This window comes from Ceratotherium simum, chromosome 5 (genome assembly GCF_057802395.1).
Source record: "Ceratotherium simum simum isolate JZ-2026a chromosome 5, ASM5780239v1, whole genome shotgun sequence".
Classification (NCBI taxonomy): Eukaryota; Metazoa; Chordata; class Mammalia; order Perissodactyla; family Rhinocerotidae; genus Ceratotherium; species Ceratotherium simum.
In genome coordinates, this window is record NC_141904.1 from 54603054 (window position 1) to 54619412 (window position 16359).

At 42.1% G+C, this 16359-nt stretch overlaps 1 protein-coding gene across 1 annotated transcript; it reads right to left on the bottom strand.

Moving 5' to 3' along the window:
• Nucleotides 1-566: 566 nt before the first annotated feature.
• Nucleotides 567-15006, bottom strand: ACTR8 (actin related protein 8). Its single transcript, XM_004419827.3, has 13 exons — nt 14808-15006; nt 10672-10842; nt 9329-9439; nt 8590-8694; nt 8139-8312; nt 7224-7317; nt 6874-7006; nt 5424-5577; nt 4392-4487; nt 3743-3883; nt 2538-2802; nt 1647-1810; nt 567-847 (listed from the first exon to the last, which is right to left on the bottom strand). Exons 1-13 carry the CDS (start codon nt 14928-14930, stop codon nt 704-706), a joined length of 1875 nt encoding a protein of 624 aa, XP_004419884.1. The 5' UTR covers nt 14931-15006; the 3' UTR covers nt 567-703.
• Between the last annotated feature and the right edge of the window lie 1353 nt (nt 15007-16359).

A 16359-nucleotide genomic window follows, 5' to 3' on the forward strand; every position in this document is an offset into this window, starting at 1 on the left:
ACTATACCTAAATCATCTCTATTTGGCTTTAGGAAGGAAACAAGTTTTCCTTTACAGCTTTTGTTCTGTTTTGGTTAAATGATTCTTTTCTTTCCCCAAGACCACCCTAGAGCATGTCAGGTAACAAAAGCCAGCCAGCCCAGCCTTAAATCTTTGCCTCTGGAAATCGAGACCTGAATGGGCCCCAATATTTTTTGTAATCCAATAGAAAATGGAAAAAAACAAGAAACTTTTTTCCTATTTAGAATGAGCAAGGGTCATGTCATATGTCCTGCTGTACTAGACAAGAGGGAAAATGTCATGACCACAGTTCTTCTCACAATTCAGGTATATAAGTCACACACCCACCCCTCATGGTTGCATGAGACACTCAGAAGTCAATTTCAATGAAGAGCTTCAACACCTGAGAACCACTCAACAGCAGCATTTTACATCACTGGGGAGTTGCTGAGATCCTGAGAAAGGGGCAGGACAGTTTACCACTGAAGGGCAAGTTCATATTTATTCTCAAATGTCCTGACTACAAAAGCAGCTTATAATTTCACACCAATGTCATGTCCTCAATATAAAAGTTAAAATTCCTTTATTTCCCATGAAACTTAAGCATCTTAGGTCAATAAATTAAAATACATATATTCTGTAAGAGTCTTTTATATCAAGAGGCTTGCTTGTGGTCTTCAACAGTGACTTTTTCCTCCCCATTTCACCACACAAAGGCAGCGCGCTCTCGCAACATGCGGACACCAAAGCGCTGCCACTCTCGCTGATAAATCCACAGTTCCTGGGTTGTATCAAGACAAGCCAACACCGCCCCTCCTTTCCACGCAATCAGCCGGGGATCCATGTCCTACGGGTGATAAAGATATTCCAGCATAAGCAGACAAGACTTAGTCATTTACTTGAATTTAGGGGTGGAAAAAAACTCTGCTGGGTCAATACCTAATAGGATAGATTTCAACCTGCATTAAAGATCCATGCACTACAGACATCTTTCTGTTTCAATAGACAAGAGAACTTTTTAGTTTTTATTACTGAAGATGCTACTATTCACTATTATTCCACAAACAGGCCCTGTAGGCAGGAACATATGTAAGGAAACAACTTAATTTGAAGTTTGTGAGTGGAATAAATATATCCCACAATCCCTCCCTCAGGATTAAAATTAAATATGAATGTTTCCAGGAATCATCTGTGAGATATAATGAAATATGGACACAATCTGTTTCTAAATTCCTAGGTTTATGTTTCTTTTCAAGATAGTTAAGCCAAAAAGATCCTTAAAGATCACCTGGTCCAGGAACCAGAGTCAGATCCTTAACATGAAAGACAGAAAAATGGAGCTCTTCTGGCTGAGGGGAGAGAGCAGTCTTCTTCTTGCCCCACCCAGTCCTTTCACAAAGTCATGCTAATCTGGAGAGCGCAGGAGGGACTACAACCCAGGAATCCAGTCCCCTGGTCCAGAGCTCCTCCCACCACATCTGTGACCTGCTGAAACTAATTTTTCCCACTTGCCCCAAGCCCTCAAGAATTCTCCAGACACAAGCCCAAGCCTCCCAGGATTTTATCTGTCCACACACATTACAATTAGAAATAATCAAGGCTGGTTTCATCTGTATATAGTCCAACTCGCACCATGAACAGCATACCTTGGGCCTTGTGATCACGTCTACATTTTCAATAATTCGCCTGAATGAAGGTGGCATTTTGTTGAGAATTCTGTGCTGCAGAAATTCTTGAGCTTTATGAAACATCAAACCACCTCCCACCACGAGGATGGAGCTGTACATCTTCTTTTTGGTATCATCAGATGCTGAAAAGACAGTGATATTCCTTCCACGCTTTTTCTCCATATCCACCACCACCCTAAGCCCCATCATCTCTTGCTTGGACAACTGCAAGAGCCTTAAGAAGCTCTCTCCAACCCACCCTCAAGAATGCAGCCAGAAGAATCTTGCAAAACACCAATGTGAGCACACTGCTTCCCCCACCCCCCACCCTACTACTTGCAGGATGAGGACCAAAATCTCTAAAGGGACCAACAAAGTCCAGTGTGGTGTGTACTCACCACTCCTCTAGTCTGACCCTCACACCCTGCTTCCCAGCCACTCTGGCCTTCACCTAGGCTTCTTGTTCTGCCTGGAATGCCACCCCATCTGAGACTGGCTAACCCCCACTCACCCCTTAGATCTCTCTCAAGCAGCAATTCCTCAAGGAAGCCTTCCCTGCTTCCCACCCTCCACAACTTCCCCTACTGAGTGAAAATCCCTTGTTAAACCCCTCCATCAGAAGCTCTGTCAGTACCCTTTAGTTCAATTTTGCAGTACCTGCCATAGTTGTGATTTCACATTTGTGTGATAAATTGACCAAATGTAGCACTAGGCTACATGCTCAGTGAGGCCAGGAACCAAATCCCAACACCTGACAATGAAGCACAAACTAAGTGCTCGATAGTTTTGAATGAATATGCCATACTACACAACCACCCCCTGAACCACTTCATTTAATTGCTATCTCCCCGCCTCCTCAAATGTGCTTACAACAGCAGTCTATGCTATGAAGGATGGCTTTATCCAGACCCAGGGCTTTCCCTTCGAACAGTGAAATGGCAGTCTTCCTGGACATCAGTGCAGTGAGGGCCTCCTCAGAATCATTGCCAGCCATCAGACAGTCTCCCTGGGAGGATCCCAAATCCACCTCCTGGGAATGGAGTCTTTCTGGAAGATCAGAGGACTGGCCACGAAGATCCCCTTCAAATCCAATGGGTTTGGATGCAGACTTTCGGTCAGCAGTAGCTTTTGCAGACTTTAAATTAATGAAAAGAACAATCAAGTAGATGGTATGACCACGACAGAATACTGCTGATGTGTTCCAGCTAGATCCCACCCTCCCTCCCCGCCTACTATACACTACTATAAAACGAAGGCCTGTCGCCATGGTGCAGTGAGAAAATACACGATAGTATACAACCAACCACCCAGTACCCACCTCCCAGATAACCTGGAGTGACAGGTGGTGTACAGAGATGAGGATGAGTTGACAATTCTAAAGCAGTCACTGGCAGGCAGGGCAGATCTCAGAACCTTACTATACTGGTTGGATTTTAAAATTGAAATGTCAGCGTAGATGGACTTTTTCCCCCTTGAACTAGGCTTTTAAGTGGAATATTTCAGTGGAATTCTTGGACCAGTGGCTGTTATGGAATCCTCATTTTCAGACCTTATCTAACCACCTCATGCTCACCTTTGGGACAGGAACAAAGACTAGAAAAGGTTTACAGCCCTCTTCTCTCCATCAGGAGCTGCTGTTTCATTGGCAGATAGTAGCTTTAGTTTGTGCCCCTGCATCAGACATCCTATTACTGAGATCAGCTTTGGACAAAGAAATTCAGCTCTGCCTATGCCACATACCTTTCACCTTAAAACTAAAAAGTAGGTGAGATTTTACTGAAAATACTATTCGATAAATATTCAAAAGTAGATAATGTAAGTGAATAATATACACCAAATTCTTTAAATTAACTTTTAAATGTGTGGACTGGTATTCTGAAAAGTAGATTAATGTCTGCTGAATACAGAAATCTGTCATCCAAATTTTAAATTTAGACTTCATTTCCTCTACATTTCTTAAAATAGTATCAGCTTTAGTAGGCTGTAAGATTGCAGTGGCTGCCATGATCCATTAATTATGGGCAAACTGCTTCAGGGACAAAGCTGTCTCCTCTCACACCAGAATTACTGCAGACCTGTTCTTGCTTGCTCTGTGTGGCCAAGAGGTAGTGTTCATCATGAGGATCCTCAGGGTCGCCCTGGGATCTGTGCTGCAAAGTTGTCATTTTTTGTCCAACAATCCCAAAAGTTGCTGGGTAAAACAAAGCCATTGGAGCCTGTGCATGGAAGGAAAAGAAGGATCAACTGAGGGTACTGCCTCTTGAAAAAACTGATACATTAAATTTTGTTCTTCCAAAATCAAAACAGGCAAATCAGATCCTAGAAGTTAGACTGGGTAGCATTCCGTTTTGGGAGTAGCATTACTTCTTCAGTGCATGATAGGCCAGAAAACTCACTTACCATCCAACTGAATGGGTGATATGACACCACAGAGAGAAATCTCAAAGCAAATGTAAAGTACCTAGCAATCTACTTTATAATTTCCTAATAAGGATGGTGCCTCTCTCTCTAAATAACAACCAATCACATAGTGGCTCATAAAAAGATGGTCCTCAGATCTGTTCTAATCCGTACTCTATCAGTTGCTTAAATGTTGGTTTCGTGGATAATCCACAACTAGGTGACATTCTGACCTCATGAGGTTTCCAGCAAGTGCATATTCTCTCAGTCTGATTGAACACGGCTGACTTTCTTTCTACCCATGGAAATATACCCATATGTTACCTGGAGTTTTTCATCTCCCAATCGGAACTGGTAAAGTAGGGCAGGGGAGTCTGGATGTCGAATCTGAAACTCATGGTCTTGAAGCCCAGAAATATCCTGATTCCAGGAAAAGATGCTGTCACTGAATCAGTAAAAGTGCATGTAAACTCCTCAAATTACAATTAAGCCTCTCTACCATCTAAATCTCACCTATAAAAAGGCTGCTCCAAGTAATCTATGCAGAAATAGAAGTATAATGATGTACACCTGAAATTTATACAATGTTATAAACCAATGTTACTGCAATAAACAAAAAATTAAAAAAAAAACTCATAAAGTTGAAAAAAAAAAAAGCCTGCTCCACAACTTTCTACCACTTCAGTGGAACTTAATAAAACAAGAGTTCAATTGTACCTTGCTTCTCTTTTAACGTTTCTGAAATTTCCACCATCTGCATTTTTTTGTTTTCTTCATTATTGATACACAGTAATATAAACAAAGACCCAAATCAATAAGCCAATTCCCTCAATAACTGGGGAATGTTACCTAGTCTTATGTTTCTCACAATTTTCTTATTCAAAATTATATTACTTAAGGTAAAAAAATAAAAATGTCTAAAACAAAAAGTATAAAAAGGTAACAATCCACATAGAGCAATGATTAAATGTTGACTGTTTACAATACTAAGGAAGTGCTTCAAACGGTGCTATTTTATTAAATGTCTGTACCTAAACATTTACCTGCTGCTGTTCACTACACCTAAAGGTTTACCTTCATCCTTTAGCAGAATGATCACAGATCCTACAGAGAAAGAAATTTGCTAAATTCTCTTTCTTAGAAAAACAAGCTGTGTTTTCCAGAGCCTGAGACACATCATCACGGCTCTGACCTTACCAAAAAACTCTGTCCTTAAAAGTTTCAGTTTTTTTCAAGGCTTTATCAAGCCTTGGGTTGAAAGGGTAGCATAATATTGTTAAAATTTTAATTGCCTTTTAAATATCTTAAATTTTTCCTGAAAACAAAAATAATCAGCAATTTTGGTTTTGCTCCCACCTGATCTAAATGACAAAAAGTTTCCTTAAGGTGCTGCAGAAGAAGGCAATCCATTTTATTTGTTAACTGGCATTCTCTGTATGGGAACCCAGCTCGCTGCATCAGCCAGTAAAAACATCTTGACACATCAGATCCCCCATATGCCAGACAGAGCCTAAAGTTAAGAGAAAAGGGCACATGGGTATCTGTTGGTTAAGAAGGTGCAAAGGGTGATTCAAGAACTCAATTAGGTACAATGAAACACAGCAAGTTTCAAGAAATGTTTGTTGTCGGAATAAATTAAAGAATGAAAGGACAGAATGGATGGATGGGAGAAAGGGAACTCTGGAAAAAACCAGTGATGGGGCACCTAGAAGCAGTCAAGCTGTTTGTAAAAAGTCTCCAAGAAACAGAATACACATTATTAAATCCAGCTCATTTCCAAGTCAATATGTTTACTACATGACAGTTGTTTGCCTATCTACACTCACCAGCAAGTAAAGGTGGCAGGCACTGACACCATAAGACAAACTTATGGGAGAAAGTCTTAGAGAATACTATCCACTAACTGAACATTTCTACAGTTTGGAAAGACCACTGCTGAGTTATTTTAGTGGTAGGAGACCTGGGTCTAGTGTTTTTGCCATACTTTGAGAACTACTGGCATTAGATAATACAAACAATGGATGAACCAAAATAACTCATTTAGAGTTTTTGAATGCATTGTAACTTGGGGTGGGAGGCAACAGATTAATCTTTCTCATGGACTGCTTGGGCCCTCTTTTAAATTTGTTTCTATACCTTGAGACTTCAAACTACCTATGTGAGAGACAGGGAGAATTAAAGCATCCTAAAGAAGCCATCCTGGGAGCACAGAATACTGCAGAGAAGCCATATGTGCACTACCTGACTGTGCTTACCTGTGTTGGGCTTGTCTCAGGAAGGATAAGGAGTAAACCTGCTCCTGATAGTTATTTCATTAACTTTTGTTTCAGTAATGACATCATGAAGGAACCTAACCACCACAAAGTTATTCCTTACTCTCTGAACATGATTACAACAAGAAAAGCAAATACTCAAAAATGCTAGCTAGCTAGAGAATTCAGACCCGAAAACCTATTTTTTCCTACACAACTTGCTTAAATAAAGCTTTGCTGTGAGTGTGATTGGTATCTGTATGTCAGACCACAGCAAAAGACACAGAGCTAATCTCTGTGGGCAAGCACACAACACACTCTAGGACATTCAGGAGCTGCTGACTGAACTCATACTAGAGAGTTCCAACGGAAAGGGTAAAATCAGTTGTTTATAGCCTTATAGAATTTGCACTTCCACAATAATGCTGGTTTCCTATACAAACTTTGAAAATACAATTCCTTGTAAAAAATTTCTTTCTAATTTGTGATCTTTTATAGTTGAACAGACTGTGAGGGGAGAAGGAGTGGGGAATGCCACCTCCTGAGTTCCTTACCGAGTGTTCCGATGAGAGACCCCATCCTCCACACAGCACACACTTGTCTTCTGGTCCCCAACATCTACAATACACGTGCTGCTTAAACCACTTCCAAAGGTGGCGCACACAGACTCTTGATGGACCACAATCCCTGAAAAACAAAAGGCAGAGGAGCACTCAGCTGGGGAGTAGTGAAGATCCTAAGACAAATAATCAATTAAAGTTGAGGAACCTCTGGGCAAGTGTCCAAGCATTGGTGATCCTCTCAAATAAGCATTTCAGGAAAGCAGTGAATCAGATTAACTTTGTCATTAAAAAAAGAAAAAGAATCTCATTTCAAGTAGGTTTCACTGGAATATCAGACATACCTGAAAAACCCATCTTCATTAGGATCATATTCACTAATTCTTTCACATGCTGTTTATTATAGATATCAGGAATTAACAAGATACATCTATAATACTAAAAAGAAGAACAAAGAAAGAAGATAAAATAGTTAACACTAGAGTCCAGTCAAAATAAATGTCACCACACCTGTCTTCAGAGAGGATTCTCTTTAAAGGAGTAGCAGTAATGGTTAGAGGCCCAGAATAAAAGCTCAAACCTCTCTGCAACTTTTTGAGTTTTATGGAAAAACAGAAAATATTAAAGTTTTGGGGGTTTTTCCCTTTGAATTACTTAAAACTTATGAAATAAAAAATAAGACAACTGGTGTGTCTGAAAAAGGTCCAGAGAGGGCATAAACATGAGAAAGCTTACTAATTGCAGAGAAGTAGAGAGAGACATGAAAGAAACAAACAGAATAAGAAAAAGAGAAAGCACCAGAGGGGAACTCAGTGAAGAAGAAAAGATATCCTCAATGCTCTGAGACCGAGAATGCTTCAAGAACACTGTATTACAGACAACTCGGTAATGTATTTTTTTTGTGTGTGTGAGGAAGATCAGCCCTGAGCTAACATCCGTGCTAATCCTCCTCTTTTTGCTGAGGAAGACCGGCTCTGAGCTAACATCTATTGCCAATCCTCCTCCATTTTTTTTCCCCCCAAAGCCCCAGTAGATAGTTGTATGTCGTAGTTGCACATCCTTCTAGTTGCTGTATGTGGGACGCGGCCGCAGCAGGGCCAGAGAAGCGGTGCGTAGGTGCGCGCCCAGGATCCGAACCCGGGCCGCCAGTAGTGGGCTCGCGCACTTAACCGCTAAACCACGGGGCCAGCCCTGGGTAATGTATTTTTATTGACCAAGAATCTTAAAGGCAATCCAAGTAACTGGGAATTTTAGCTCACCTTTAAATCTTTCAGTGGGATTTCCAAGTATTTTTGTATGGCATGAGACCATATTACTTCAATATCTGCCAGAACAGCTGTAAGAGAGCCCCCAGGTCCTGGATGAATATTTAACTGACCTCTTCTAATAGGCCAGTGAATATTATAACAGTCCAATGGATTAACATACAAGGCCTAGAAAAGACAGGGAGATGGATACATTGTTAAAACTCTTCTCTCAGGGTTTTCTGGGTTCACATTAAAAAATCTAAGGCCAGAAATTATTAACATTTGCTGAATGTTCTAAATGTTGAGAGTGGAGAATCTAACATTTCAGGAGCCAGTGTGAATATCTGGTCCTCAAAGTAGGATTATGGAATGCTAGAAAACAATAACTGGATGGCAAAGTAAATAAATTTTTGGAGTAGGATCAAGTTTTCTCTTTCCATTTCGTTGTAAAGAAGTTTCCTACCTCTTCTCCTACCAAAAACTCAGGGTGATGAGATGTGTTTGTCCACTTGTTTCCAGAACAGTGATCTAAAATTGCAGGTCGCATCTGCTTGTTGTAGGAGCGTGCCTGAAATGAAAGACCATCAGAAAATTCTCTGAATTTACGCAAGAAAAAAGCCGGCGGGTATAGTATACGAGTCCCCTTTTCTTCTCTCTCTCACAGACCAGATACAGTGGCAAATTTTAATCACAAATCCAAGATATTTGGCAAAATATTAACTGGTAACAAAAGGATTCTCTTGCCCTCTTCCGCAATCTTGATTTTTCTCAAGATTTTAACACCCAGGTGGTGATTCACAGCCAGTCCAAAATTAATACTACACTCTGCTTAAAGTTGAATACAAATTTATATATCATACTGACTCATGTCCATTCCTGATAGGATTGTTTATCGTATAAAATGACTAATGTAGTAAGAATACAGCTTCCCACCAAGATCCTGGAATTATACACTTAAGACTCAGGTAAACTGTAACTTTTCATCCACTTGCTATAAAAACCACTACCTTAAAAATTATTTGGCTTGCCTAAACATATATGACACTGATTCAGGTATTCCGTAGGTGGTTATGAATATTTTTTCTTTCTTTTTTAAGGAAATCCCATCTTCCATTTGCATAACAAAATAGAGAGGGCACACGAACAGCATTATGATATAATCACTGTGGTAAAAGAACCAATCTAAAGAGCCGAGACTGAACCTGTTCCGGGGACACAGGAATCCGTCTTGTACCATTTGACATCTTTTTAGACCATATTGCTTGATCCACCATTTTAAGACCATTTTGTCTTTGTTCATTACTTTCAGGTTTCTGGGAAAAAAAAATGAAAGATGAGCAGTACAAACAATTTAGTGAAAAAAGAAGGCAATCTGGCAAACTACTAATTTAATCCAGCAATGGGAAATGCTCCCTTGTCAATAAATAGGCATTTTCTTAATCTGTCATATGTATTAATCTTTAGAATTCAAAATAATCTTTTTATTATTTATAAATAAAAAAGTCAGAAAGGAACCCTCACCATAAACCAACTATTTGCCAAAATCTATAACCTCAAATGACTTGGTTGATAAAATTTTTCATAGCACTGGTCAGAGCATAGCTACTTTATATTCACAAAGTATTTCAGAGACTCTTCCATACATCTATATAATTCTCATGTTTATGATTTGTAACAATGTTATATTCCTTCACGTTACTTTGCTTAATCAACAAGTATTCAAGTTATCGTGATACAGTATCCATAAATACTTTTGTAGAAATGTTATTTTGTTTTCTTTCCATTTTTATTCCTGAGATTTATTCCCTAAAGTAGAATTATAAGATCCAAAGACATAAGTGAATTTTAGACTCTTACATTGTCAAGTTATATTTAAACTTAGAAATGGACTTAAGTATAGTCTGCTAGTTATGCTAAAAAAATGGAACCCTAAGGCTTACTATCAGAATTACAGAAACTGCAAGTTCCTAAAACTATCCTTGATTTAAAACTTAAAAGTGGATTATGATGCAATATACATATTTAACACCTATCATGAAAATTTTTCCTGATAATTACCATCTGCAAAACAGGATAAAGTAAATGCTTACTGCAAGGAAATACATTTTTTTGCCTTTAAATTATGATTTGACCTAAGATTGTAATAAGTGCTTATTGTAGCAATTCAATTTACTTATGGACTGAAAATATGAGTTCAATTTAAACTCTAAGTATCTGGAAGAGAAAATATGGCAGTTAATAGAGACCTGAACGCATCATTTTAAGTGAGTGACAATTCTGTATCTTCCATTAAAGATCATGTTTATCAATATTCAATTCATCCTGATGGGTTAAAAAAAAATTGGACTTACTTTTGTTATAATTATTTCTTTACAATCTATCAGATGAAAAATGACATTTGTAACCCCGAATGATGCTATTGTCTTAAAACCCATTAAAGCTATGAAAATGTTTATTCAAAATTATTGCAGTACACTTGAATGTCTACGCCCTCTCAGGGAAATAACCTTTGGTTTTCTCTCTAGGTCCTCTGTTTCTGACTTACATTTAGTCCCTCCCTTAGGAGCCAGTTGTCCTTGTATAGGGGCTGCCCTTGTTGTTTGTGTCTTCGTGCAATGACATGAGGAATGCTGGCAGGAAGTGTGTCTGTGGCTCGACCAATCCTTAAAGTTGTTGAACCTGGATGTATGACAACGATGAAGTTGCTCTGTATTTGCTGCAAATATAAACGAGAGGCATCACCTTAGTAAAGAACATGCAGGTAACAAGTTAAATAACATATAGTCACAGGCTAGATTAAGAAGTTAGTTTCCTGTAAAGACCATCGAACTCAAAGGTATCAAAATAACTCAGTAAAGCGAGTTCTTTGAGAGGCATCCAATTACTGCTCTCTGCCTGAATACAAACTCATTTTGTATCTGTGTTCCCAGGATCTGACTCACAATACATAGCCCAACAAATATTTGTTTAAATGAATGAAACCATAATAATCCAACGTAAATTAACCTATAATTATTGGGCATTTCTCTGGATACAATGGTGACCAAGACAAAGTCCCAACCGTCAGAGAAGCTTCTGTTTACTGGGGAAGACAGTTAAACGAGAAATAAGTGTGTAGGGAATACTATGACTAGTAAAGTGCTGGGTTCCAAATCTGAATCACCTAAAGATGCTTGTTAAAAAAAAAAAAAAAAAAAAAAAGACCCTAAGCCTCTAACTACAAATTTTCTGATTCAGAATCTCCACAGAGAGAACCTAGGAATCTGCAATTTTCAAAAGCTCCTGAGGTGATCAGTATGATCACTCAGGTTTAAAACCACTGGTTGAACAGGTGAGGAAAGAAATTAATGTAAGGATAAAAGTATTATTTTGTAATGCTGGAAAGTAAGGCCACTTCCAAGTGTGTGCATAAACCGTACTTTGGTCATTGTTTTTAAAAACACTTTACCCTTGTTGGTTCTGTGCTACTTACCTGATCTGGCAAGAATTTGGGGTTAAAAAGCCAGAGTTCACAATTTTATCCTCATAAGTCAGAAAACTTTGCTGCATTTCACAATCCATTCTTGGGAGATGGTGAACAAGGACTGACACAGCAGCACGAATCTGGACAATCGAGTGATGACTGTGGACTCTACTTTTAGATGATAGTTGTTTTAGATCCGTAATTCTCAAGGGGGCAAAATATAATCTGAATCACTTGGGGAACCTTTACCACGTAAACTTGTTGAGGGACCCAAGGCTTCAGTAGGGAGTGGGGGAAGGAAGAAGGGACTTTGATAATCCCTTTAACAACAGGATCCCTCTGTTAAGAGCTACCATTCCAGCATGACTCCTTAGCTAGCACAGACTCTGCCCTGTCCTTGAGCTACACTTGTGTCTTCTTGGCATGTTTGCATTTAAAACATTTCCATAGCTTGCCAAAAAGATAAAGTCCAGAACCTCCAAGATCAAGACCCTGCCTACTTCTCTAGCCTTACTCTAGAACAACTTCCTTTTTGGTCTCTCTAATCTTCCCCATCTAGAGGTCTCTTGATTTCTTAACTCACCATGCTGACCTCCAGGCCTTCACAGAGGCAATTCCCTTTGCCTGCAATGTTCTTTCTCCCTGGTAAATCTTACTCCTTCCTTCAAGTTTGAAGTTAAATGTCATCAGACTAGGTTTCCTTGTTCTCCTGCAATATACAGTCAAGCATCACTTAACAACGGGGACATATTCTGAAAAAAGCGTTATTAGGCGATTTTGTAGTTGTGCAAAAATCACAGAGTTTAGGCTGACCTAGTTACACTGACCTGGATGGTACAGTCTACTACACACCTAGGCTATATAGTACTAATCTTATGGGACAACCATCGTACGTGCGGTCTGCTGGTGACTGAAACGTTGTTATGTGGCACATGACTGTAATCTTACAGCATCCCTTCTTTTCATGACACTTGTCACTCAATTATTTACTGTCTGCCCTCTCAATAGACAAAAATCTTCTTGTGAGAAGGGATCACTTCTGTCTTCTTCACTACTCTATGCCAGCACATGGTACAAAGGAGCCTAGGAGGTACCTGTTGAATGACAATGTCGTCACTTTCACATGGCATGATACTGAACAGTACTTTCCAAGCTTTTTGTGCTATGACAGACAACACTTGTCTAGCAGACTAGGGTAAACAGATGACGCTGCCTGCCATCAGGGATACCCGTACCTCATTAATGGCACATAGGCTGCAGGACATTGACTTAAAAGCTCTGGGGTAGTAAATGCAGTTTTCAAAAGTGTGGACAAATATTTTTTTAATAATTACATATTTATTTTAATGTATTAGAAAAACTAGCCAGTACACCCCACACATCATTTCCTGGATATTACTGCTTAAGATAAGACAGAGTAGGGGGCCGGCCCAGTGGCGCAAGCGGTTAAGTGTGCGTGCTCCGCTGCGGCGGCCTGGGGTTCGCCGGTTCGGATCCCGGCGCGCACTGACGATCACTTGGCAAGCCATGCTGTGGCGGCATCCCATATAAAGTGGAGGAAGACGGGCACGGATGTTAGCCCAGGGCCAGTCTTTCTCACAAAAAAAAAAAGACAGAGTAAAAAGTTATTAAGCAAATAACAGCATGTGCCACAGAGGATATGGAAAAATCAAATGGTGTTATACAACTGACAAAAGTTAAGGAAATGTTGCTATAGTGTTTAACGGCCCAGGCTCTGGATTCAAAGATCTGGCTTCAAATTCAGACTGTGTCACTTCCCTGCTCTGGATGAAGTTTCTACCTCATAGAGTGACTGTGAGGATTAACTGAGTGAATCATGTAACTCAGAGTCTGGCTAATTCTTCAAAAGTTCTCCATCGCCTTCAGAAGAGGGCAGACCCTTTGGCTTATATAACCCTCATGATATGGCCCCTGCTAAAGTCCCCAGTCTCATCTACTGCTCCCTCTTCTTCCTCAACTCCAGACATCTTGATCTCCAACATTTCGTATCCTGTCTTGGCCCAGGTCTTTTCCACGCTGTTCTCCGAGATTCCTCCTTCCTCCTGGCTAACTCCTAATCGTCATTCAGGTCTTAATCCAGACATCACTTCCTTTGAAGAAACCATCCCAGGCCATCAGGGCTGGAGGAGGTACCTGCTGTGGGTGCCCACTACTTCCACTGGGTCCTCTGCACTAGCCCATCCCACACCACGCTCTGATACCCGTGGCCCCACCCCAACTGGGAGCTCTCCTTCCTGCTTCCCCCTCCCAGAGCAGGAGAATCCTAGTGGGTGAGAACTGCAAGGCCCTTACAGACCATCCAGTCTGCCCCCTCAACTAGACAGGTGGAGAAACTGAGGCCTGTGCAACAGTAATAACCACTCTGAGGGCTTACCATGTGCCAGGCACTGTGTGGTGTATTTTACAGCTGCCCTGCTAGGTGGGTATTATCCTTAACCCACCTACCAGTGACGAAGCCCCCTCAGAGATGTCCAACATGAAATTCTGCCCATTGAACACCTCCTTATCTCTGCTGAGAATTGTACACTGCCTTTGCCCGTTTTCCTACAGCACTGTTGGTGTTTTCTTCACCAATAAGTAAGATGATATATATAAAGACCCTCTGCCTGCCATGCTACTGCAAATAATTTTTTTCTGGTTAGAATGACTTAATCTAGCTCTGTTTTTGACACACTAGTTCCTAATGTCTATTTAGACAAATGTCTGCCTTTTCCTTGCTTTTAAGTTTGAGATGACCTCCACTACCTGAGATTTCCCTAAGAAGAAGAAAACCTGAACCTCTAACTCTCCCTCACCAAGCACTGGCAGAGACTCCCCGGGAGCCGGGCCCGGTGCTAACTCCACCCGCGATCACTGAAACCTCACAGCAACTCGGGCGGTAGGTGACAGCCCTGTCCTCGGTTCATGGCGGGGAAGCCGGGGCTCGCCCGGCGGCTGGTGGCGGCGGGCGGTGGGGACGCATCACTGGCCCGTCTGTCGCCCCGGGGCCTCGGAGCGAGCCCGCTTGGCCCCCCAGCGCGCGGCGCTCCCCTGCCCCGGCGTCCCGGCTCGCAACGACCCGGGAGGGGAACGAGAACCCCCTTGCAACACCCACGAGGGTGGGGGCCCGAGGCCGTACGCGGCCTCCAGCCTCCCTGCCCCGCCGCCGAGGCGACGACAGCGCAGGCCCTCACCGAGCCCCGCCTCCGGCGCCTCACCTCCTGCAGCGACTCCGGTACCAGCGCGGGCACGATGGGCCGCTTCACGCCGCGCTGCTCCTTCTCCTTCTCCCCGCCCTTCTCCTTCCCATTCTCCGCGTCGCCCTTCTCCGCCTGGGTCATCACGGCCGCCGGCACCCACCAGCTTCTAGTCTCAGGGCTGTGCCGCGACAGCCAGACGACAAGCGCCCCCGCGCAGGCGCAGCCTCCCCGCCCGCTGCCCACAACCAAGATGGCGGCCGGGGAGTTCCGGGACAGTGGAAGGGCGGGGCTACCCTGAGGGGGCCGCGGGCGGGGCGGGGCGGGGAGTGGAGTGGGTGGATGTTGCTGTGATTGGTTCCGGCTGTAGCAACCGGCTAGAAACTTGGTTTTTGTTTTGAGTGTTTACCGCGGACCAGCCAATAACTGGTATCTCATTTTGTCCTCACACCTGGCCCTTCTGGATTCCCAGACACCATGCATACTCCTAGTTGTCCTCATACATGACTGGCCGTGCTCATCCAGACGCGGATGTTAGTGTTCTCTGGAGCTAGGTCTCCTCTCTACACACTCCTTGGATGACTTTATCCAGTTTCATGGCTTTAGATATGAAGAAACTTCCAAATATGTATTTCCAGTTTGGACTTCTTCCTGAAATCCAGACTGATATATTTGGAATTTTCACTTGGATGTCGACAAGGCATTGCAAACTTAAATATGTCGAAAATGGAACTTTTGATCCTCCTCCCGCCAAAAGAACCCTACTCCCACTTTAACCATCCCAGTAATATCACTTTGATTCTTCAGTTGCCCACATCTTCTACATCTAGTCCATCAGCAAATCCTGCAGTCCCTAAAATATATTTTGAATGCATGCGCTTCTCCATTCCTACTGCCACTACCCGGTCCAAGCTACTATCATCTCACCTAGACGACAACAGCCTCTGAACCGGAGTTCCTGCTTTTAGTCTTGTTTTCCTGTGATCTGTTCTTCAGACAATTGCCCAAGTGTCAAGTTGTTTTTTTGTGTGTGTGTGTGTGAGGAAGATCAGCTCTGAGCTAACCTCCACGCCAATCCTCCTGTTTTTGCTGAGGGAGACTGGCCCTGGGCTAACATCTGTGCCCATCTTCCTCTACTTTATATGGGACACCGCCACAGCATGGCCGGACAAGTAGTGCATTGGTGCACGCCCGGGGTTCCGAACCCGGGCTGCCAGCAGCGGAGCGCGCCACTTAAGCGCTATGCCACAGGGCAGGCCCCACCAAGTTTTAAAATATTATGAAGTAGTTAAGACAATCAATAGCACATACCCAGCACTCCACTTAATATTACTAATGAGTTATCTCAAACAAAAATTAAGCCCATGCTTTAAACTCTGTTTCCCTTTGCTCACGGAACAGTATCTAAACTAACCACAGCCTAAAAGGCCATACTTAATCTAGTACCTGCTACATTTCTAGGTTCACCTCATACCTCTCTCCTCCCTCCTTTGGCATTTCCAGCCACACAGGCTTTCTTTCAGCTTCTCAGACAAACCAAGCCCTTCCCATCATTCGGCTATTCTCGTGTCTC